Source organism: Calidris pugnax, unplaced genomic scaffold (assembly GCF_001431845.1).
Source record: "Calidris pugnax isolate Ruff unplaced genomic scaffold, ASM143184v1 scaffold54, whole genome shotgun sequence".
In the NCBI taxonomy this organism is placed as follows: Eukaryota; Metazoa; Chordata; class Aves; order Charadriiformes; family Scolopacidae; genus Calidris; species Calidris pugnax.
In genome coordinates, this window is record NW_015090864.1 from 3,861,068 (window position 1) to 3,883,925 (window position 22,858).

The following is a 22,858-nucleotide window of genomic DNA, read 5'->3' on the forward strand; positions in this document are numbered from 1 at the left end:
GTGCTCATTGATCCCATACGTGACCGTGGGCAGACAGCGTTAATGAACGGACACGGCACTGAAAATGTTGTGTCTCTCAAACTAGAATTAAGTAGCTAAGGGAAAAGGTAGGATTTATTGTTTTCATCTGTATATATTGTGCCATGAAAAAAAAAAAACCCCTGATTTCAATAGCTGGACAAATCAGTTCCTGGGTTATCTGAGTGATACAGCGGGGAAATTCCGGCATTCTAGGAACAGCTTTGTCCTGTTACCAGCATCAGAAGTTTGTGGAAAGACTTCAACAAATGCAGTCATCTGTCATCTATTTCAAACGATAGCGTTATGACCTACTTCCCTTCCTGTTCCAAGGCACCAGGAAATGAGGCAGGACACTTTTAAAAAAGTTTCCCATAGCAGGCTTGTTTTTAAAAAGCATTTGCCTGTTCGTGAGCACTTATGCTTTACCAGCAGACTCTTGCTTTATCTTTCTGCTTGTTTTTCCAGGTGTCATCATTACCATTTTGATTTTTGCAAAGGCACTTTTAGGCTTCCCCTTAGAAAATTAGCTGCTTTTTCTTGGTTTTTTTTGATTTAAGAAACGCTGCAGGAAAAATAAAGCCGAACAGTAAGGCGTGTCTTTTAGCAACTTGGATTCTGGATTCTCATGGAAGTCAGGCTTAACAGTTGCAGCTCTTGCCTCAAGAGATTGCCACAATAGAAAGCAAGTTACTCTGCAGCGGGTGCCTCCTGAAGCCTGTGGGAAAAGCTGCTGTGATACACAGCTCTGTTTGTGTCCAAGAGTAAGATAATCTTGTACCGTACCTGTGGCTGTGCCTCTGCCTCTCATATACTGTTTTCAGTTCTTGACAGAAGAGAAGCCCTGGTTTTATTTTATTCTCTACCGGTGAATGCAAAAAATGCCTTTCAAAAGAAAACAAAACAGGGGTTGGCAACCTGTGCTCTGCCTGAGTAACTGTATCCTTGATCACAGTTTGATCTCAGGCCAGCGAATCCAAACTATCAAGCTTCTTCATAGTTCGTGGTGGTTGCTGCTTTCTACTTCCTTCATCAGCTTCTCTGGATTTTGGTTGAACTTCAGTAAAAATTTCTGCAGCTTGGAATGTTGTAGCAATAAAAAAGAGGACTTCAAAGGTGATATTGAATTACTTCTGTTTGTCAGTGATGCGTCAACACTATGTCAGACTCCAAAACAAGGGAGTGGAAGAACTTTTCAGCTGGAAGAGGATGTTTCAATGTTGAAAACAGCTCTTAATAGATAGTTAATCTGCTGATAGTCAGAATCTGTGTTCTCCAAGTAATTAAAGAATAAAATCATCTACCTAAGCAACATCTGAACTAGAAGGGTCAGCTCCCTTTTTTTTTTTTTTAAGTGCTACGCTGACCAGAAAACAAATCCTGGTTTTTGACATATTAGAAAATACAGTTCCTATTTCCCAAAATGTCTTGTGTCTTGAATTGGTGACCCCGTGACCAGCCTTCTCCATTTGGAAGCTGTAAATGGAAGTGTCTTTCTCTCCATATGTTTGGGTCCCAGGATGAGAAGACAAGGTCAAGCTGGCCAAGACTGTCTTGCCTTCTCCCACGTACAACACAAACAGGAGACCATGGGAAGAGCACTGATGCTCTTGCCTTTTTCTGGGTGAAGAAAGTGGGATTCCTTGGATTGGTTTATCATCATCGTGTCCTTCTCAGACATTTTTGCAGTTGCCAAAGTGAAAATGCTCTGTGTCCTGAGGCAGTTCACTCAAGTGAAGTTCACTTCAAGGACTGAGCTTCTGCCCTGCTCCCAAGGTCTGGCTGAGCCTCTTGTTGCCGCAGTGAAAACAGATGATATACCCACTAGTAGATCTTAAAGCTGAAAAAGTTACAGTAAATACAGGTACTTTCTTATTATCATCTCTTATTAATCATAGCATGGGTTTTACCAGTCCAGTCTCCTAAAAATCATAAATGCCAATATACTAACAGATCATTTCAGCAACTAAAATGCAAGATCCTGTTTTTGTATTTATTTTTTTTTACCCTGGTTTCTTGAATACTTTGAACTTTTGGTTTAAAATGTTTGAGTGCTACATTTACTGCTTCAGACCTTTGTTCTACCCTTTAAAAGTCATTACCCTTACAGTGATTTTTTTTTTTTTTTCTTTTTCCCCAGGGTGACCAGATGCAGGTCATGCCTATACCAAGTGTATGTATTTTTATCCCTTTTTCTTTTAATAATTTTCATAACTTTTGCTTTGATTCATCTTATGTTGCAGTCTAACAGGTCTGTTCTGTGTCGCATGTTAACAAAAGGATTTTATGTTCTGTCTGCAATGTTGTATACTCAGAGATGAATTGAACTGCACGTGTTGTACAAGGACTAAAAGAAGGGTTTGGGTTTTATACGGTTTTCATCTTGCATCTCAGTGAAATTCATTTCTGAATTTTTATCATTTTGAGAATACGTGAAGTAATCTGAAGGTTGAAGACAAAAGGTGACTCCTCATCACAATGTGGGACACAGTTACAAAAACCTTTTCCTCTATTTTTTCCCTGTATTCCAGTTCAAAAAGAACAGTTAGAAACTGCAGAATTTGTTTGAAACAAGCCACTTTTGGGAAGAAGAAAAAAGATAGGAAGATAGCTGCATTAGTGCACTCCTTTGAGATGATGCTCTCAGTATCAGCTGTTTTATGGGCCTTAATATTTCTGCTTATCTTCCCTGGATTAAACTTGGAATGTCATTTGGCATCTGAATTATTTTGCAAAACTAAATAAAAGGAAGGAATAAAACCCAGTTCTTCAAACTGAAGCTTTTAATTTAATTAGATTTAACCTTTTTTGGTCAAAAAGCTGCTGATTTTCCACTTGGTTTTTATGTGGATGAAGAGACAGGCTTTTAAAATCTGGAAATACAGGAGTTTTTGAGCTCTTTGCTGTTTGTAATACTTGAATATTGCGGAGTTCTCCAGGAAGCAGCAGTGCTGATGTATGGAGTTACTGACACAGCCCCCTCTTGAGATACTTGGTAGCCCCTCAAGACCTGGCTATTCCCCAAAATACCATTTGTTTAACTCTTTCCCTTCCTTCTCATGTAGCCCAGCATTACAAGAGCTCCTATAAGAACCCTGTCCCTGTTGCCATGCAGTGGTGTCAGGACATCACTTATAACTGTGCAGATCACTTCCCTCCTTCACCACTTTTTCTTGGGTTTAAGAACTGTTAGAAATTATTGCTTACCAATTTATCTACCCATCATTTCTAATAGGAAGTTACTTCTCATATGGCTCATGCGTATGTTTGTTTGCATGTGTGTATGTAGACACACACATGTACATGCATGTGACTTGTATATATGCAGGTCTGGGCATAGAAAATTTTGGATGTATGAAAATATTGATTTCTAAATTACTTTTCCTTTTACATACCTGCCAGGTTCTGTTGGGTGCCTGTGGTTGCTCTAGTTATTTGAATGTAAAACTTGTTCTGGCTGTTCTCTGACCTGGAATAAAATTTTGTCTGAGTGTAGGTATTAATGAAACAAGAATTTGAACAGAACAAAATTTTGAAGCTACAAATGAGTACAGGTACAGAGAGGGAATGAGATACTATGATAGAACACCATCTTTCCTCTGTTAGATTTGGGTAGTGGTAGGAAAACAAAGGATTCTAGAAGGGGATGGGGTTTGGGAGGTTTTCTGGGTTTGGAGGTGGCTTTTTTCATTATTTTTTTTTTTTTTTCAGTTGTAGCCTGACTGCGATTTTGCTGACCTGTATTCCCAGTACTTTATTAAGGCAGTGAAATTAACTTTGCAGTCATGATGTAGAGTTCTCAGGGAGCGGGTGACATTAAACATGCCCCTTCCTCTTCTCCGGTGCCATCTGATGCCTCCTTCCACCAGGACATACATGTGGTGTCAAGCAGCCCTCGCCCCCAGGCACTTGTGTGACATTTACTGTCCCGGTGTCAATAGAAGCCAGCAAGCATTAGTAAGTCACCTTCTAAATAAAGACAGAAGTGAGCTGCATGTGGAGAAGGTGGTAGGAACGAAGACGCGAAGCCCACGTTATATTTTAAAAATGCCCAAAACTAAAGAGGTCCTTTTTGCCGGTCTTACAAGGGCTGTTTGTCCTGAGCGTTTACCCTGAGACAGCTCTTAACCATGTGTTTAAGACCCATTAAGGCAGAAATTCTTGATGCTCTGCTTCACGGGGTCATGGCTGAGGAACGGGCTGGTTGAACTGCCTGGATTGTACATACCAGGAGAAACATCTTCTAAACAGACCCAGAGAGAGCTCGGCCACAATCAAGTTGGACAGTTACTTTTTATGGGGCTCACTGCAAATGTAATCACTTCAAGTGTTTAGTGAATTCCTTAGTGACTCTGAGAAGAGCACTGCCCACTCCCTACTCATTAAACGTTCAAGTTGAAGCCTCCAGTTGAAATATCGAGGTTTTCTGGAGCTTTATTGTGCATAAAGTATATGAAATCTGCCAGTCTGCTGAGGTCACCTGGTTGAAAACTTCCATTGCCTCACACAGATAGGTGCAATATCAGTGAAGTCTGTCTTCTGCTGAATCACAATTTTCCTATATTAATTGCACTTAATTTAAAAACTTGAAATAATGCAAATCTTGGTAATTTATTGATGGAGATAACTGCTAAGCAAAAAAAAACCACATTCCAGCTTCAAGCTGGATTCTTCAGAAAACAGAAACCGCGTGACTTTGTTTTTTCAAAGATGAACTTTATCCTGTTTGTATCTCGCATTCTGAAGCTGGTTCCAGATAAGGCATAGATTAAACAGCAGCCTAATTGATTTTTTTCCTAATACTGCAAAATGATTTATTTTTAGGGCTGAAATAAACACACGCAAAACTAGAAAAAAAAAAAAAAAAATAGCAGCTGAGAGTTAAGCAGAATAGTAATCCATGGAGTTTTGTGATAGACTTGATTTAATCAAGATACAGTAGGTGTTGCTCAGAACCCCTCTGCTTTCTTTGATTTTTCTTAGCTTTGTTGGGAAAGGAATATGGCAGAGAAATCAAAGTAGACCTGTAGCAACTTCAGCACTTGTTTTCATTCTTTTGAATGAGAAGGTAGATGGACTTACAAAGCCATACCCCGACACCCGCCTAAATGAGTTGGGGTGTCCATTTCTTTTGTAAATCCCAGTATTGAGGTGTGGAACCAAAAGCAGTCCCCAGAATCCCTGAGAACTATATTGTTCCTTCACTTGTCCTCACCTACATTTAGACAATTTCTTACAGTAACTTTTTCTAGAAGAAATTCTGTGAACTCCCTGTTCCACAACAGGAGCTGGCGTCTTTTGGCAGCTGTGTTTTAAGTGGGACTAATTTATCATCTATTAGAGTATTTCTATGCAGAACTGCTGGTAGAAGCTGTTGGCTACGCAGAGTGTGAATTGGAGGGACCGTGAAGAGGGAATTAACGCGCTGCACTTACGCTGGGCAATATTTCCAGTATACAAAGAAAGGGCTTATTCTGATACTTGTCTCTGTGGGAAATACGGGCCTGCAGGGAAGAAAGGTTATAAGTGTTTAATACAGTAAATTTCTGAAGGGTTTGTGTTGACCAGCTGTTTATGCTTCAACCAAAAGTCCTGTTTTTTTGCCACCACCACCCCCTTTTTTTTTTTTTTTTTCTTAGGGAATATACTATTGCCGCAGGACTGAAGCAGTGCAGCAGTCGTTTCACTACAAGGTCTGTTAAGCTGATCAGCCATGAGACCTGGCTGGAATGCATAAATCCCAAACAGTGACTAGTTTAAAAGCTTTAACTTGTATACAATTTATTTCTTTGTTGGAATTGAAGACCAAGCTAGGACTTACAGTACTGAGATGCCACTCGTGTTCTTTTTCTGCTGAGTTCTGTGGAAGCCTGCAGTCTTTTGGAGAGTATTACACTGTAAATATGAGTTTCTGTTAGCCACAATTAAATGCTCTTAATCATCTCAAATGTCTTTAAACCTACTATGTTTAAAAAAGGAATTATCGAAGATCCATAACTATTTGCTATTAGCTATGATGGAAATCTGGTAATTGCAGCTCTTCTTGGGTATGTCTCCATTAGTGAGGAAATTAAAATACAATATTGAGTAATGCTTGTTTCTGCCTAAAAGCTTTGCTACTCTTGGCATGTGGAAATTGCCTTAGATCAGAAAGCTTCAATGGCAAAACAAATGAGCTGATGCCTGACATACAAATCCTTTAAGTTTCTAAAGCCTCAAAAATGTCATCCTTGCTCCAAAGTTCTGCACCAGATGTTCACCAGTCTCACCACTGGTAGTGCCTTCAGCTGCAGAATAGTTTCCTTGTCCCTGTTAGATCATCAGGTGGCAAGTGTGTTTTCAAAGTCAAGAGTAGCAGGGACACAGGTTTTGAAATGGAAAATCACTTTTTTTCCTGATCTTCAAACGTGCAGACTGTTGACCAGATGTCTCTGAACACAGGATCAGATTGAAGTCAAGAAGCCAAAACTTGTAGGAAGGTTGGTGTGCCCTAGTGGGAGACTTTCCCCAGGAAAAACCTTGAGTTGTAGTCCTGTTAGGTACAGCTGGGTCATATAATTACACATTATGTCCTAAGGCAATTCTGAAAAGGGGAGGAAACTCTGGGGGTCACCAGGATGTCCCTGTAGATACGGCAAGTGAGCTTGTTCCTCTCCCAGTTGCTGGGTTTGGGAGAGCAGAGCTGCAGGTGGGTGAGGAGGATGGGACCAGGCTGGCCCCCACCTGCAGTCAAGAAATGCAGGTTCACAGAGTTGGAGATTCTCGCATTTTTGGGTAGTCCTGGGTGTAAGTTCATCCTTTGCCTGATGAAAGGCATACTAGTTTTCAGCTAAAAACCAAAGGTATCTGTGATGTGACAGTGCTCATATTTTTCACATGCATGTTTTTATATGAAGGAAGGCCTATTTCCATATAATTTCCCTATACACATATTTTCAGTTTGACAAAGGATTCATATAGAGAAGGTATTGCTGGCTCTGAACTGCTTGTGCAGATTAACTTAGGCAAAAATTCAAACTAAATACTAGGAGTCTTGAGTACAAAAATGCACTGAACTGTTCTTTTAAAAAAAAAAAAAGTGTGATTAAGGTTTCTTGAGATGTCCCTACCTTTTTCTCTTCAAAGACAAGAGATCAGTATCAGAACATGGGTTCTAAAGATTATCATCTCTAAATGGGTTTGGTTTTTCTTTCACTAAGCTTTTAGTCTATTTAGGTTGTAAGTCTGGATCCTTCTTGCTGTGAAAAATTGAAGCGGGGACCTAAATACCTTTTAGATTTTGAAACAGGAGGGGAAAACCTAAATTCCTTAGATGTGTTGCAGACACGTGAAGATAGAGCTCAAGCAGTTGTGGAAGGAAGGTGTCCATAGGGCTACAATCTGGAAAGGGTGTCCTATAAACTTCAGTCTGGTTCTTGTGATGGATGCATATTCACAGGCATTAAGCAATTTTTTCTTGAAGGTCACTTAGATTTGTGCTGAGAGACAGCGTATTAAGACAAGTGCCTTGTAGGCAAGGCAGCTTCCACTTTGGTAGCTGAAGAAACTGTTATTGATGTTAATTGTAAGGAACTAAATTACTTTCCTTGAGCACTCCTAAAATCCCCCAATAACTTATAGTTTAGCTAAAAACGCTTTTGCTTAAATCCAGAATCTCATTTGTTAGTTACTTCATTTAAACTAGAACTTCTTAGGCACCGCTGGCCGGTATCTCTCAACTTAAGACGATGTCTGAAATCAATCAGTGGTTAATGAACAAGCTGTCTCTGCTGCTGGAGGGTGTTTGGAGGGTGTCAGTCTGTTTGTCACCCCCCATCTGCAGAGGGGTGGCACCAATCTCTGCAAACGCCTCTGCAAAAGGCTATTGAAAAGAACAAATCCCACGACAGATGCATCCGCACCAGAGCAGCATTGTCTGAACAGATAAAAAGATAGCAAAAGAATGAACTTGGAGTTCTGTATCCAATTCTTAATTAATTTAATTTCCTCTCAGTCTTGAGCTTCTCCCTGTTGATGCTCTTCTATAGAGCTAGGCTTTTTCTTTCAGAAAAAAAATAATAAAAAGACCCCAAAAACCTCTTTAAGCAAGGGGCAGCAGTGTTTCAGCTCCAAATGGAAGCATTTTCTCCCATATTTGCTAATTCAAGACATTCAGTGCTGAAATCTAAAGTAGCCTAACTGTATTGCAGGTTGGGATGTTAAAGTGGGAATGAGTGATCAGAAGACCACGTGTCTGACTGCATTGCCTTCAGATAAATTGTCAATTCATGTAATTGGTACCATTTTTAGGAAGGGCAGCGGGCTGTAGGAGACTGGTTCAGGAGAGCTTCCTTTACTGCAGTTTTACTACCTTGATTGGGAACGTAATTCACAGGAAAAGTCATGGTCAGCACCCTCAAAAGTGGTAAAAATGAGTGGAGACATGTCCTGGAAGATCAAGTTAGTAATGGAGTCTTCCTTCAGAGTTGGTTTCTCCACTTCAGCTTCATTTATAGCAAAGAGAAATAACAATTTGTGTAAACGTCCCTCGGTGTGATGTGGCTGGAAATGGCACTGACTGAACAGGGTGACACAGTGTCCAAACCCGAGGCCTTAGGAAGAGGGTCACTGGAAAAGATACTGCATCAAACATCCTATTTTTCTCAGTTATTTTTTTAGTTAGTGGTGCTGATTTACCACTTTCATTCCCAGTGCTTTGGAGATCATTCTAAACAAGTTCCTCATTTACAAAAAGAACAAAAAAAAAAGTCCATATGGGTCTTGCATGAGCCATTAATTTCCATACATGTACTTGTGATGAGCCCAGAAAAACATTCAACTTCGAGTCATGTATTTCAGTTCCCAGTAACTGCAGGAATAGTGATGTTGGCAGAAGAGTTGCCCTTTCAATAGAAGTTTTACTTTTTTTTTTTTTTTTCTGTTGTCTTCCTTTCTTCTCTTTGTTTCTAGCCACCAGCTAAATACCTCCTGCCAGAACTGACAGCATCAGACTATGGGAAGAAGTGTGTGGTCATTGATTTAGATGAAACTTTAGTGCACAGTTCATTTAAGGTAAGTAAATTCAAAAGCCATCTCTTGCAGCTTGAATCTGTTGGTGAATGTGGTAGGAACTGTTAAACCTCTTAACACATTAACTAGTCTTACAGGCTCTCCCAGGGCGCCTGGTAGTTCTCACTGTTACTCCTATGATTATTCATTCTAATTTAGCTGTAAGAGGAGTAATAGACACTGCTATTTTTTTTTTGATTCTGAGGAAGTCACACCGACTGCGACAAAGCCTGGAATAGTTATTGACTTTATGGCCATACATGATAATTAGTCCAACAAGGACCTGTATCTTAACAGGAACAAAACTTTTTGATCTGAAAATACGGGCTTGTTTTTAATGTTTAAGTGATGCCATAGTTAGTCTAGGAATTAAGCTTAGTTTTATGCTGGGTAGATGTACCTTAAAACAGTAGATTTGGGGCAGCAGTGTTTGCTGTGCTCCGTTGCTGGAGAAGATTTCTTTCCGTGTCCCCATTGCAGTAAATATTTTTAAGAGTTTAGCTTTCACAGCAGGGAAGCAAATAGCATTTAGCTGCTGCTGATGAGTCAGTCATCTTGTAGAAGCAACTTCTACAGCTCTTCAGAATTCAGCATGTGGTGGAAGTAGTGGTATTTTTCTATTGTTAAGCAGGGCTAAAGTTAGAAGAAGAGAATTCAGAAATACAAATAACCTACATTGGCTCAGAGTACTGGTAGTATTTCTGTTTAGCAAATGTCAGGCACGATAAAGCATCTGCTAGTTTTATACTTTGATGCTGGAGAAGTTATAAGAATCACTATTACGTTTCCTTACTGGTAGTAAGCTAGAGATACCACCAGCTTTATAGTCTTCCAGTCTTGGTTGCACTCCATTTTTCACTGCTAGCATAAACTCACCATTTTAATCCTGCAGTATTTAGTTGCCAGCATTTAAATATGCAAACCATAATTCATGGTGCGGTTAGAATTTGGCAACGGCTTGTCTTTGTTGACTTAAAGAAGACCTTATATGGAGATACTAGAACAAATATTGCTGTGCCTCAAACTGAAACTACGATTCTGCCCTGTCTTTATTGTGCCTAATGGTGTATACCAATTAGTGGTGCGTACAGGAACCTCTTAACCTCAGTGCCAGATCCTTGTCTTCTGTGCCCAGACTGAACTTGCATTTGAGAATATTTCAGGGAGACTAGAAACGCAGCTGGATTGGGAAGGGGGCCACCATGCCTTCTTAATTAAACTGGAGTCAAAAATAGGAAGGGAAAGCTGGATTTAAAAGTCTAAGTTTACATAAAAATGATGAAGTATTTGGCTTAGTGTTATCTGAAATGTAAAAGTTTGTTTTCTGAGTGCTGTGGGTAACTGCGTACTGTGATTTTTTTCTGGATTTTGAAACAAAATGAGATTCAGTGTAGGTGGTTATTAATTTTTGTAACCATTTTCAAGGAATACATATTTAATGGTTGACAAAGTATAAATCCTTTCTTGTAGCATTGAGGTTTGCTTTTATTGCACAGTCCTTTCTTAGTACACTTGTTTTAATCATCCCATTTATTGAAATGACATTTAATGGGTATTTAAATGATGCTAAATAGATACTTTAGAAAAATCAAAAGGGCATTCTGCTTAGTCTTGAACAGTGAATAACATTTTTTGTGTTGGGGAAAGAAAACTGGTCCTTCTTTCTGTGAAATAAATAGTGTGAGGCGAACACTGGCATTTCTGCAGCATTGGAGTCTTACAGCTACGATGGCATTATTTTAACATGGAGCCCTGTGATGGGAGTATGTAAGAAAAAACCAAGTGTTGGAGGAAATGACTTTAATTTTTAGTGCCTGGCACTGTCCGGTGGCGTCGCTTGGATTTTGTTTCACAAGGGGAGATAAGGCTGTTGTGGTCATCAAAAATACGATGGATTTCCAGAGGACCAGGAGTCCTAACACCTATGTGCACGCTGCTCTGCCTCAATAATCAAATTACTTTTGCCATTTCTTTTAAAACATGCCTGCTCTACCAGGCAAGTCCCCACTTAAAAGCTGGAAAAGCATACATGAATTTGTGATTTTAGTACAAAAGGCTTTATTTAAAACACATGATGTTTTAGAATTCATAATTCTGTTATGAAATAGGCTTCATATTTCAAATGCAGATAATTTTTTTTTTTCTTTTAACACAACCAGAGAGGCAGAGTATTTAAAGTGCTCTTTTTTGAAAGCAGCAACATCTGAAGGAGGGTAATTCTGGTCTTTTTATGCCCTTGCATATTTGTGAAGCTTTAAGGAGGTACTAGTCTTTCATGTTAAGTGCATATTAAAGGAATAAAGTTCGGGGTGCTTTGGCAAGAGTAAAAAAGGAATAGATAGACATTATAGTTATCATTCCCATCATAAAACAATAATAGAAGCAAAAATCATAAATTATTAAATCAAAGAGATGTAAACATGGCTTTGTATAAAATGAATTAAACCACATGCAAGTCTGGAATGTAGTCATATTCAAAACTGGCTGTGAAACTCTTTTTTAGAACATGTAAAATTCTGAAAGACTCTTGCTAAATGGAAACAGTTCTAACTGAAGTAAAGCTTTTCAATGGAAATACATTGTCTTCTTTGACGCTCTCTCTGCGGTTCCCACCCGAGACACGTACGTGCTCCACGTGTGCAACCCCAGAACCCTTTATCCAGCAAACTCTTGGAGGCTTTTCTCCTGTCCTCCCCCCGTGATGAAGCACAGAAGCCCTGTCCATGCTCTCCTCCTTATCGCTTGTGCCCACAGGAAAACTACGTAGCGCCTACAGTACAAGTGGGGGAAGCAAATACCTAGTTAAGAGTAGCTTGGTCAGTTTTACAAAGTCTAAGGGTGAGTTTTATTTGATAGCAAAACTTGGGTTGTCTAAACAGACTGTGGTTTTCTCTGACACCTGGTTGGTGTTGCTCCTGTTGAGAAGGTTCAGTAATAGCTATGTTTTTATCAGTGGGCTTCAAAACCTTTGCGAATGGCAGTGACCTGTTCTTTTTCTGCTGCTACAGAGTATTTATCCAGCTTAAGGGAGTTCATGCAGATATAAATTCTTCAAGTGTGTGCAAGTCTCTTCAAGGTATGCACAGAGCTGGCACCCAGTTGAAAACTCTGGTGGCTGAGTCTTATTGACAGTTCATTTGGGTTTCTTTTAAGGTGAAGCTTCAGAACGTATTTGTGTGCTTGTTTGGTGGTTATTAGAGAAGCTGCAGAATATCCTCTCTCTCTGAGGGGCTCCATGCAGGTGACAGATGGGAGCCTCCTCTCTGTCTTTCTCAGAAGATATACCTTGGAATTTGCTTGACGTCAGCTAAAAAAAAATAGATAAATATCTAGATTGTATTTGTGGGTATCTGAGGAATTCTTTCGGTCATCAACAGGATGGAGTTCTCCAGCGTCGGCTGCTCTGGAGGTTTGGTTGCCAATACTGGTTGGTTTCAGTGGATTCAGTGTAGCTTCTCATTTGCCCTCCCACGCAGCACTCGCAGACATCAGATCAAACCATCTTCCTTATTAATTACTTTGCTACTCAGAGAAGCTGTTACCCTCCATATAAATTCTTCTGGTCACTTTGCTCTCCTCGCAGGAAGGTCATTTGACAGTCAAATTAGAATCACGTTTTTCCAGGGAATGGGATCAAAGTGATGCTGTCAGGTTCATACTGCAGGATTCTTTTTTCCTACCAATTTTCACATAGCACCTGTTTAGGCAAACTGGTTTGTGATCTGCTTCTCGGTCTCTTTACCTTGGCTGCTCCTCTGCTTTCTTGGCACCCTTTTGTCCCCCTGAATGGATTTGAAGATTGTTTCTAGCCTTGCAGATTCTTCAGAGGCACGTCCTTGGTGGTGCTTGAGATCGGTCTGTTGGCTGATGCAGAAAACCAGGTGGGAAAATCTGTGCAAGTCTGATCCAGAGCTGAGTGAAGATGTTTTCCAGCCTCAGTAATACCATATCACTTACCAGCCAAACTACTCCCAGCCTTCGTTTTAGGCTGTTGGCCATGAAGCATATTGTCTGTTCATCACTCCCCTTAAAATCTATATTTGGCAGCTCCGTGCCTCAGCCATTTCCAAGCTGCAGATCATTGGGCGAGTTACAAACTACAGCTGGGCATGTTTACATGATTATTTTTTTTATTTTTTTTATCTCGGATGTAATGCATGAGCCGTACCGAAGGACTCTGCCAAGTTTGATGTCCATTTGAACTAGTAAACATTGCTAGCAGCGTGTCCCCTGACCACCGCCGCTGCCTGGCCAAGACCAGACCATGTACTCTTCAGCTGGCTACAAGGAGGCTTTGCTGCTTCGCCAAAATCATTTCAGCTTTTCGCAGTAAAGTCTTAAAAAATAAGTTTGTATTCAACAGAATTGGAAAATGGATTCAAGGACTTGGGCAGAGCATGCCTGCTCTTCCCTTTTGAATTAAAATGCCATTTTACGTGATTAATTTGATCAGTGTGGCATGTTCTTTTGAGGTGTCACATCTTGAGAATCGTTTAGCTGTATGAACTAAGTCTTGTTGCAGCTCCTGATTCAAATATAACCTTTAGGTATTACTTTTACCACTGTCTTTATTTTTAATTAATTATTAATTGATGACCCAGAGCAGAATATGTGACGCATGTAGCTGAATTCCTTTGGCATCATCCACACAGACTTGATGAAAGAGTTATCAAAATAGATTTTTACCCCAGTAGTGGGTGTTATTCAAGCAGCAAAGTGTATTATGTTGTATGAAGCTTAAAAAGATGAGGGAAGAGGGAAATACAGTATTTGGTGAATAGGACTGCGTAAGGCTTCTGACTTGTGTCTGTAAAGGGCACACACACAGAGTGGATTTGTGTAATTAATAATGCTTATTGCCTTGGTCCTGAGAAGTAAGTACTCTTCTCTTTTACGCCTCTGAAATTTTCCCTCTAACGATTGTATTTTTAATATTGATTTATTTCCTTGTCATTCTTTCTAGCCAATTAGCAACGCTGATTTCATCGTTCCTGTTGAAATCGATGGAACCATACATCAGGTAAGCGCTGGTTTTCCTTGTTCTAGTAGTGGAACTGTCCTCAGTGTCCCTGAGGACCTGTGTCCTCAGAGCGTTGTCTTTCTCCATTTGCTGTATTACATTCAATAGCTTGTCCTTTTGCAAAATACAAAAGCTGTGAGCTTTGGAATGTTTCATGCAGACAGGAAATCCCTATTTGTTCAGGTCTATGTCGTTTCTGACCCCTAAGTCTTGATTTTAACTTTTCTGGTTCTCCAGAATACCTCTCTCAAGATTTCAGTACTTGACTCTGTCAATTTTAAAACATATTCAAACAGGATTTAAGGATGGGTTTTCAAAAGTTGCTGGGTCCCGAAAAAACTACTTGACTACTGCGTTTTTCATTCCCTCCAGGATATAAGTTGTCTTCAGTGTCTGTTGGTAGTTCACATGGACAAAGCTTTATAAAAGTATTAAGGAGGAACAGACAATCTGTGTTTAAGTTCTGTCCTGTTTTCTTTCTGTAAGGAATTTAAAGTTCCTCCAATAGGACTTTTTATACACTCCAGCATCTTTAAAAGGTCCAGACAAAATTGCAAGGAGACTTAATTTTTATCTCTTATTCTTTAAGAACTTTGCTTAAGGCTCTCTGAAATGCTTTTTCAGTAAATGCAAAACACTCATAATTTGAAAATCAGTCCCCTTCATGTATCTTAGCTTGGTGCCTTTAATCAGTGGTCATTTCTGAAAAAAGTTAAATGAAATAAATTACAGTGCTGTAAATGTTTCTCTTCAGACAGACATTAAAGTTCTTGCTGGAGATGAGTTTTGCTGGTTAATGTGAAGTTGAGCCTTTCTGATGTATGAATCCTGCAAATCGTTGGAAAGTTCTTTTGTTGGTTGTTGTAGGTTAAAGATAATGCAGTTACTGAGTTGCAGATCTTCCCTGAATGTAATTTAATGGAGAGTTTAAATACTTAAATTTTTGAAATGTTGTCTTTTATATGGATTATTTTTACTTGGACAAATCGTTTCATATTTTGATCTTGGAACAATCAATGGAACATAAAGTCAGTTCATAGTTTTGTTTGATTCCATGTTATGAAAACCATCCGTGTGATCGTCACTCTTTAAATAATTACTAATTATGTCAGTGGACTGAAATGTGTTTTAAAGTGATAATTGTTTGACAGTTTCTACATTGTGCCTGTTTTATGTAGGAAAATTCAATATCTAGGGTACTTAAACCCATAATGTTCCCCAGAGCTGAGCGCTTAAAACACATGAATGATGTTCTGGGAGATTTATATTGTGATATCGTCTGCCCTCATTTGAGGGGGGCTTTAATTGTGTTTAGTGCTGTAATGCAGACGTTTTCTCTCCTATAACTTTCTGGAATGCTTTTGAAAGGGAATATAATCGGTTGCCTAACAATTTTGAATGGTTTAGGATCGTCATCACTTCGCTTGTCAAGATTATGTATTTACAGTTTGAAACAAAGCCCTGTTTGGGCTTTAGTGTCTTCAAAAAAGCACTTAAAAACCTGTTGCTTTTCCGTTCTCCACTGCAGACTTTGAGATTCTTCACCAAACATAATGCAGTTAGGCACGTGGAGAGAAAAAAAATAATAACAAAACAACTGGTTAAAGGGAGTAGGTTTGTCCATACCCTAAATGTGAACAGGAGGAAAATTGCTCTTGACAGAGAAGATCAAGTGAAATTGGTCTCTTGACTGTGCTTTGCTGCATAATTATGCTTCCTGCATAATTTTTAAGGAAATGCTTAATCACTTTGTATTTCAAATTCTTAATCTCTAAAATAGGTAAAATCTGAGTCAGATCTGGATGGTTGAAATGAAGTTAATTGTGAGGAATTCATAATCTTTGAAGTAAAGGTAATTTGTACAATAGGCAGAACAGGCAAAGTCTTGAGTTCCTGTGTTTGTAATACCTTTGCAGGCAAAGTAATGTACTATCATCCAGCACTCTTCTTTATTTTAAACTGTGATAATCTGAAGGGTGAAAGCAGACATTCTGGCTTAGTCTGAGTGTTAACACAGGCTGTAGAGGTTTGACAACCACTTCCTATTTCAAACCTGTAATTTTTTTATTCACTTAGAGCATAAACCAAACAGGTATCAACATATTTTTTTTTATTATCTATCAGAATTTGTCATCTGTGTAATGTCTGTCCGTTTCCTTAAGCAGTTGATATACCCAGTGATTGGGAAATGCTTCTACCTGTTCAAAATATCACAGGGTATGTGAAATATTATGGAACCACCCCATCCGTAGTACTTATCCCCACCTGCCTTACCAGTAACCCTGGTGTCCTGTCGAGCAGGAGATGGTCTGACAGAGTATTGTTGTGCTTGAACTCTGCCTGAGACAGAACCCCGAGGAAACCAAACAAGAGAACACCATTTCAGAAGTGTCCATTCAGAAAGCAATTTGAAATTACACGAGATTCTTCAGATCTCATATAGCACAAATAACAAGCTGTGGCAAACTCAGTTGCTGTTGCTTGACAGAGTTTTGAAGACTGACTTATCTAACGAGTTTTGTTTGTGGTAAATGTTGTAATTTTTTGTTGTGCAACAGAGGTATTCAAAAAAGGCTGCCTTTAGTTTGGGGAGTTTGTTGTCCTTTGTGTCATTTATAATCCAAAGGTCAGAGAGACTCTTGTTCTTCTGCAGGGAGGAAAATTCACATCATCATCTTAAAGGGTGTTTGGGTAAACTAGCTTCCCTAGGTTAAAAAAATACCTTTTCTGAACACTTCTTGTCCCTCTTCCATCTTTCTTTCTCTAGTTTAATTTACCTTGTCTTTAGAAAGGCTTTGTCATTTTTATTTCACGAGGAAATAACTCATGTGTGGAGGTTCCTCTCTTCCCTTCTGTTGTGGGGCTGGGCTGCCCGCAGAGACTGTGCCCATCTACGGGGCAGCTGAAGTGATGGGAGATGAATCCCATGCTTTGTGTTGGCAACGATGGCACAGAGACAAAAGGGCACCTCCAACACAAGCTGACACTCTTCTGGCTGCTTCTCTCCTTTCTCTCCCTGCTTCTCTGAATAAAAAGAAATCAGAGCTGGTCCCCTCCTCTACCAAATTGTAAGTGAGAAACTGAGGGAAATGTGTTGCTGCTGAGAGCACACTTTGGAGGAAGTTTATTGAGGATGAAAGTAGTGGCTGGAGGAAAGATGTTCTACCTGTTTGGTACCCTTGGTGTAACTTCTGCAAGAACACATCCTCTCTTTTGGAGCCTGCTTCCCAGTTAACGAGCGCAGAGCAATCGCAGGCCCCAGATCAGAATCATGTGTTAAATATAGCTTTAATCCCCAAGGGGTAAAGATTTTTAGGGTGTGGTGGTCCTTTGTCCTTCATCCAAATTGAATTTCATTGCCTTTGCGCCTTGTTGTCGGTGTCAGAGAGTAAAGAGGGCGGCCAGGAAGAGTTTGATTTGGCCTTACATGAAATTTCATTCTCAAATGTAATCTGTGTGTTGAGCAGAACAAGTTTTTAAGTGTTTGGACTTTTTTAAATTCAGTTACTAATTGCTTATTTTCAGTTGTTGAAAGCTTGGGAAACGTTTGACGTGTCTACTTTGAATGTTATGTACAACATGTTTTTTCTAGCGGTGGGGGGAAAATGCTGTTCGAATGATAAACTTTCTTTCTACAAAGGACTAAATTCCTTAATTCTCCAGCAGAAGGCTGTGGCCTGGTTCAAGTAATCCAGGATAGGCTGTATCCATTCTAACTGGCCTATTCTTGGTTACTTGCACTGGGAGGCAACCACGACTGTGTCAACCAGAAATGGCTGGAGAAAGGATGTTGGTTTCTGCTCGCTGTAGAGAAGATGCTCCCAGCCCACGAGACAGGAGTTTGGAGGAGCTTGAGTTGTCACAAGCATATTTCTTCATCATTATTGGAAGATTTCCTTATTGTAAAACTGGTTTTGAAGGGCAATTCTTTGCGTCCTATTTAATTGATTAAAATGGATCTGGGTTTCTCTTTTGGTTTACAAATAACCATGTCTTTTTTAGGGTAAGGCTGCTTTGAGGTATAGAAAATGTACGTGGAAATGCCAAATGTTTGAAAACAATTAAAGATAATTACCTGTGTTCTGACAATAGCAGCTGTAAGAGCAGAATCTTGTGAAAACATGCCTAGTGCCTGATTTGTGCTTTTACATTTTAAGAGTAAGGTTCGTTTTAAATAAAAAAAAAGAAGAATCTATTCCCCTAAATTCTTGCTGCGATAAGGAAAAAATCAGTGAGCGTACTATACAGAAAAACTGGAGGGTTTGTTGTTTTTTTTTCATGCCCTGAAGACAGTATATAAATCTCAGAAAAATGCCAGGAGCCAGTTAGTCTAGAGACTTAAACTGAAGACATCAGGCAAGGGAGGAAAAAGCCAAGCCACAAATAACCATGCGGCATTGAGATGCAAGTCCAGCCGCTAACAAAGTGAAGGGGGAAAAAATTCCAAATGAGGAGGAAGAGGAGAAAAGAGCTGCACTGTCAGCTGAAGAAAGCTTTTTATGTGAAGTAAACCAAAGGGATTTTGTAGCCCAGGATACCAGCGTTCTTGCAGTTGCTTCCAGGATCTAAGTAGGGCTTCTCAAATAAAAACTTCAAGGGGAATAACCATGCAGAGTATTGAGATATGTTATTCTGAAAAAAAAACTAAAAAAAAAGATGCAAAGGAGTTGGAGCTTTTTAGAGAGGGAGAGAAATAAGGGACATATTTGGCAAGACCTCATCCTAAGAGATAATATTTATTGTTAATAAGGCATTTGACGTGAGGAGCGACTCTCTTGGCCAGAGCCCAATATGGAAGATTTGAGGCCAAACAGCAAGAGAAAACTCAAGTAGAGGAGGTTGAGGGTGCTCCGTGGTGGATCAGGAGATCTAAACTGCAGAAGGAAGACAATACAACTTAAAACGCTGCGTACTTAGAGCTGATACTGACGAGTTGCAGTATTTGGAGACCTACAAATTGCCAAAAGAGCGCGTATTGCAAATACTTGCTTTTCTAAGCCCAATCCTGCCCTCAGGCCCTTGGTTGAGGAGCTCTGGGTCTGTAGCTGCCGGGTTGATTTACTGTACACTCTCTTTATGGAGGAGGTGGGTTATGTTGCAAGCAGCAAAGTTCATATCCTTGGCTTGGAGTTTGTAATTACATTCCAAGTGGAAATACTTCACCAACACAGGCATAGATAGGACAGAGAGCAAAGAGGAGGCTTCTTTCGCTGTGGCTGGAAACACTAAGTTTTAAAAGCGGGCTTAGATAGGGACGGAGAGCAAAGAGGAGGCTTCTTTTGCTGTGGCTGGAAACACTAAGTTTTAAAAGCAGAATTAATACTAAATTCCAGCATTTACTATCCCAAGAATGACTTTAAGACTCTGGGGTGTTGTTTTTGTGCCTCAAAAATAAGTGTAGGAATATAATTTAAGGCTAAAGAATTAAAAACTTCATAAGGAACTGCAGAGTTAAGGAGTAACTGCTGTCTTTCCTCTTAGAACTGGCAGGTCAGGCTCTTTCTGGGTACCCAAACACACAGGGACTGCAGCTGTCTTCCTACCTGTGTCTTTAAAAAATTTGAAGATATACTTTAGGGAAAAAAAATACTACAGCACAACTTTGTGTAGTAAGATTTAAGTGAAAAATTAATTGCATTGTTGCAGGAGAGGAAATTACTTGGCTTATGCTTAGTGAAATACAGGAAACTTTGCTGTAATTATCTGGAAGGAGAGCGGCGTTGAAGGACATCTGTTAACTGTCTTTAATTTGTAAAATGTCATATCTGCTTGATTGGTTAGGTGCTGCTGTGGTTGTTTAAAAAAATAAAAAATAAATCTGGGTTATAAATTGTTATCTGTATTAAAGTTTGACTGTATTGTTTGGATTTGAGGGGCCAGAAATAGTTTAGTTAAACTTCACAGAAATAATTTAAAGCTGATCAAGTCATCTTGCTATGAGCTATATGCTATATAAAGTGGAAAATTAATTAACATTTCTGCTTCAGTCATTAAGGTACAGCTCCATCATATATGTTTTTAATAAAACTTTGCTTTCAGGTTTAGGTTTTCAATTTCAAGTCTCTATTATGCAACTTTTTTCTTCTTTTGCTAAAGGCTTTAATTGTCACACTTCAGTTCAAGCTGGCATTTCCATATTTTTCTCCTTCAGCCTTTTTCTCTGAGTGCCTTATGTTTTTGTCTCTCTATTAATAGGAAACTAGTAAAGTACATACAATTAATCTAGTTCTCCGTATCAAAGAAAGAAATTCCTGAAATTGCATCAGTCTTGCAATTCTTCCTGAATTCAGCTCTACGCCAGACTTCTCCACTTGAAATTTCCAGTATTAAGGATTATTTGCCAAACGAAGAAGATAAAATGCTGCCAGTGATTTCTCTCAAACTTGTAATCTAACTGCAAACAAGATAGATAAATATTTCTCAAGCAGACTCTCCTCTCCAGCTTCCCAGTATATTGTGAGCTACTTGTAAGCTTTCTGAGCCGCCTTTATCTTATCTTGGTATTTTCTGTGAAGGCAAAGCACGTTCTTTGCTCTGAAAAGAGAGGCAGGGAGGCAGTAATATCTATTAATCAGCTTGTTGACAGTAGGCAGCCAAGCTGCCTGTATGGTTGTCAGTGCAAAAAGGCAAGAGAGCGTGGCTGAAACCAAGCTGCTGAAGAGGTTGGAGATGCTGAGCATTGACCTTCTTTATGGCAGGCTCACAGCAGAAGATGCTGTGGACTTTGCCACTGAATTTTGAGAGCAGCATTTGCTAGACTTTCTGCGTGCTGCTATGAAGAATTTTGGTGAAAGCTCTGTGCAGAGCCGGATGACTGATAACTCTCCCTGGTGAGATACGGTACTTGGCGCATGGAATTTAAAAAAATGAAAGAATTAGCCACAGGAAGAAAACAGTTCCCTATTGTGCAATTCTTGTCATCATCGAGGTTTCGTCAGATTTATTCCTTTTGTAAAGCTCTTCAGGACTGAAGACACCAGCACCAAAATCGTTCAGGTTGAGAGAGCTGAATCCTCGTTTCTTGAGAAGCCCTACTGTCTCTCTTTGCCTTTAATGAGGTTTTTTTTCAAGAAGCATCACTCCAGATGATGCACGGTATTTGCAATTGCATAATCAGCATGGGTCTCGGCCGCCCATGCATTCAAATTTCTCATTACTGGATGTCTACTTTTATCTTGTATACTTATGGTTTTTTTTCCTTGCAGCATTTCATTTGAACTGCTTCTGTGATAACTTTTTGTCTCTTCAAGTGCTAGAGCGTTAAGGTGGTTTTTTTCTCCTTTCCTTTTACCTTTCACACCATTTTGACCTAAATAGCCCTTGTCATTCCAGGTTTATGTATTGAAACGACCACACGTGGATGAGTTTCTTCAGAGGATGGGAGAGCTCTTTGAATGTGTACTCTTCACAGCCAGTCTAGCCAAGGTTTGTTTCTCTCTTCATCCCATTGGCCCTTACGGTGCTGATCAGTGGACTTTTGGTTGGGTTTTCTATGGATGATTATTGCCACAGTTGGTACTATCTTAATTTTTCCCCTTCTTTTCTGCTTCTTTGTCTGACAGTGTGTACTTTGTCTGCTAGTGTGTGGGTAAGTGTTTCCATGGTAACACCATCACATATGGGCTTGTCTCATAATGTAGCCTCCATGCATTGCTCATAATGCCAATATGAAAGGCTTACAAGTTACCATGGTTATAGTGAGAAATTAGAACAAATAGCGTGCGAGTAAAGCAGTATATTAAAGCTGGGCATGAAATAAAAGGCACTGTGTTTAACACTATCTACATGATCAACCGGTGATTCAGAAATTTGCTGCATATGAAAACTGGGAACACTTTTTTTTTGTTGTTCTGTCAAGGTGCAATTACAATCTGGAGGTAGAAAAATCAGATGCTATAAAGCTTGAAACGCCAGCAGGAATATTTTGTGCCCTCTGGTCTGCAGTAGCAGTAGTGCCTCGTTGGTAGTTTTGTGGTAGATGTTACAGTAGTAGACATCTTAAATTCTTCACTACTTTGGATGTATTGTCGTTGTGGTGTCGTGTTTAAAATAATTATATTGTTTATTTCTAAATAATACTCCAGCATGGTAAGCTACTCCAACCTAACATGGAGATGATGGGACAGGACCCACAGACGGGTGGTCTGATAGAGTATCCTTAGCAGAGGATTCTCCCTGCACTCTGTTTACCATGTTCTGTTTAGTCACACTGTGAAAATGGTAAATAATGGAACTATTTCATACTGCAGATAGATCTCTAGCAGTTTTCATAGTCAAGAGATGATTGATTTCAACATCAGTTCGGTTTCTGAGTTTAAAAGATAGGAAATGGTAACTCCTGTCCTGCAAAAATAAGTTATAAATGGCATTTTCAAGTACATGCCTATTTCATATTCTGGTCTATTTGGATACTTTTCCTCGGGTGGTTCATATCAATTGTGGGATTGTAAGCTGTGCCTTACTTGAAGTATCATATGTAAAATGAGAATTTCCTAGTATTGTAGATGGGTATTTTTCCTAATAACAGCTTTGTCTGATCTTTTATGGGATCTTTTATGGATCTTTTATGGCCCAATTATGCAATTTGGTAATCTGAAGATTTTTACCGACCCAGTGGCTCCGTGGGCATCGTTTGAAAAAGCTGCATCAAGCTTGGATGCCTTCATTGCAGTTTATTTTCAGAGGCACATGGACATGAATCAGCTGTGGAAATGGCTTCGTATAGATTTTCTGTTAGCGTTGGTTGGTTTTATGGTAATGTTAGGTGAGATC

General features: G+C 39.5%; 1 protein-coding gene across 4 annotated transcripts in view; it reads left to right on the forward strand.

The window, feature by feature from the left end:
* CTDSPL (CTD small phosphatase like) overlaps window positions 1-22,858 on the forward strand; it is a 100,863-nt gene that overhangs the window by 68,623 nt on the left and 9,382 nt on the right. For 2 of the 4 annotated variants that reach the window (XM_014944940.1, XM_014944939.1), the window contains exons 3-7: window positions 2,159-2,191; window positions 5,658-5,711; window positions 8,968-9,069; window positions 14,030-14,086; window positions 21,419-21,511. In XM_014944940.1, coding sequence (XP_014800426.1) covers window positions 2,159-2,191; window positions 5,658-5,711; window positions 8,968-9,069; window positions 14,030-14,086; window positions 21,419-21,511 — 339 coding nt within the window. The remainder of the gene's footprint in view (window positions 1-2,158; window positions 2,192-5,657; window positions 5,712-8,967; window positions 9,070-14,029; window positions 14,087-21,418; window positions 21,512-22,858) is intronic. The other 2 variants (XM_014944942.1, XM_014944941.1) reach the window with 1 other exon arrangement.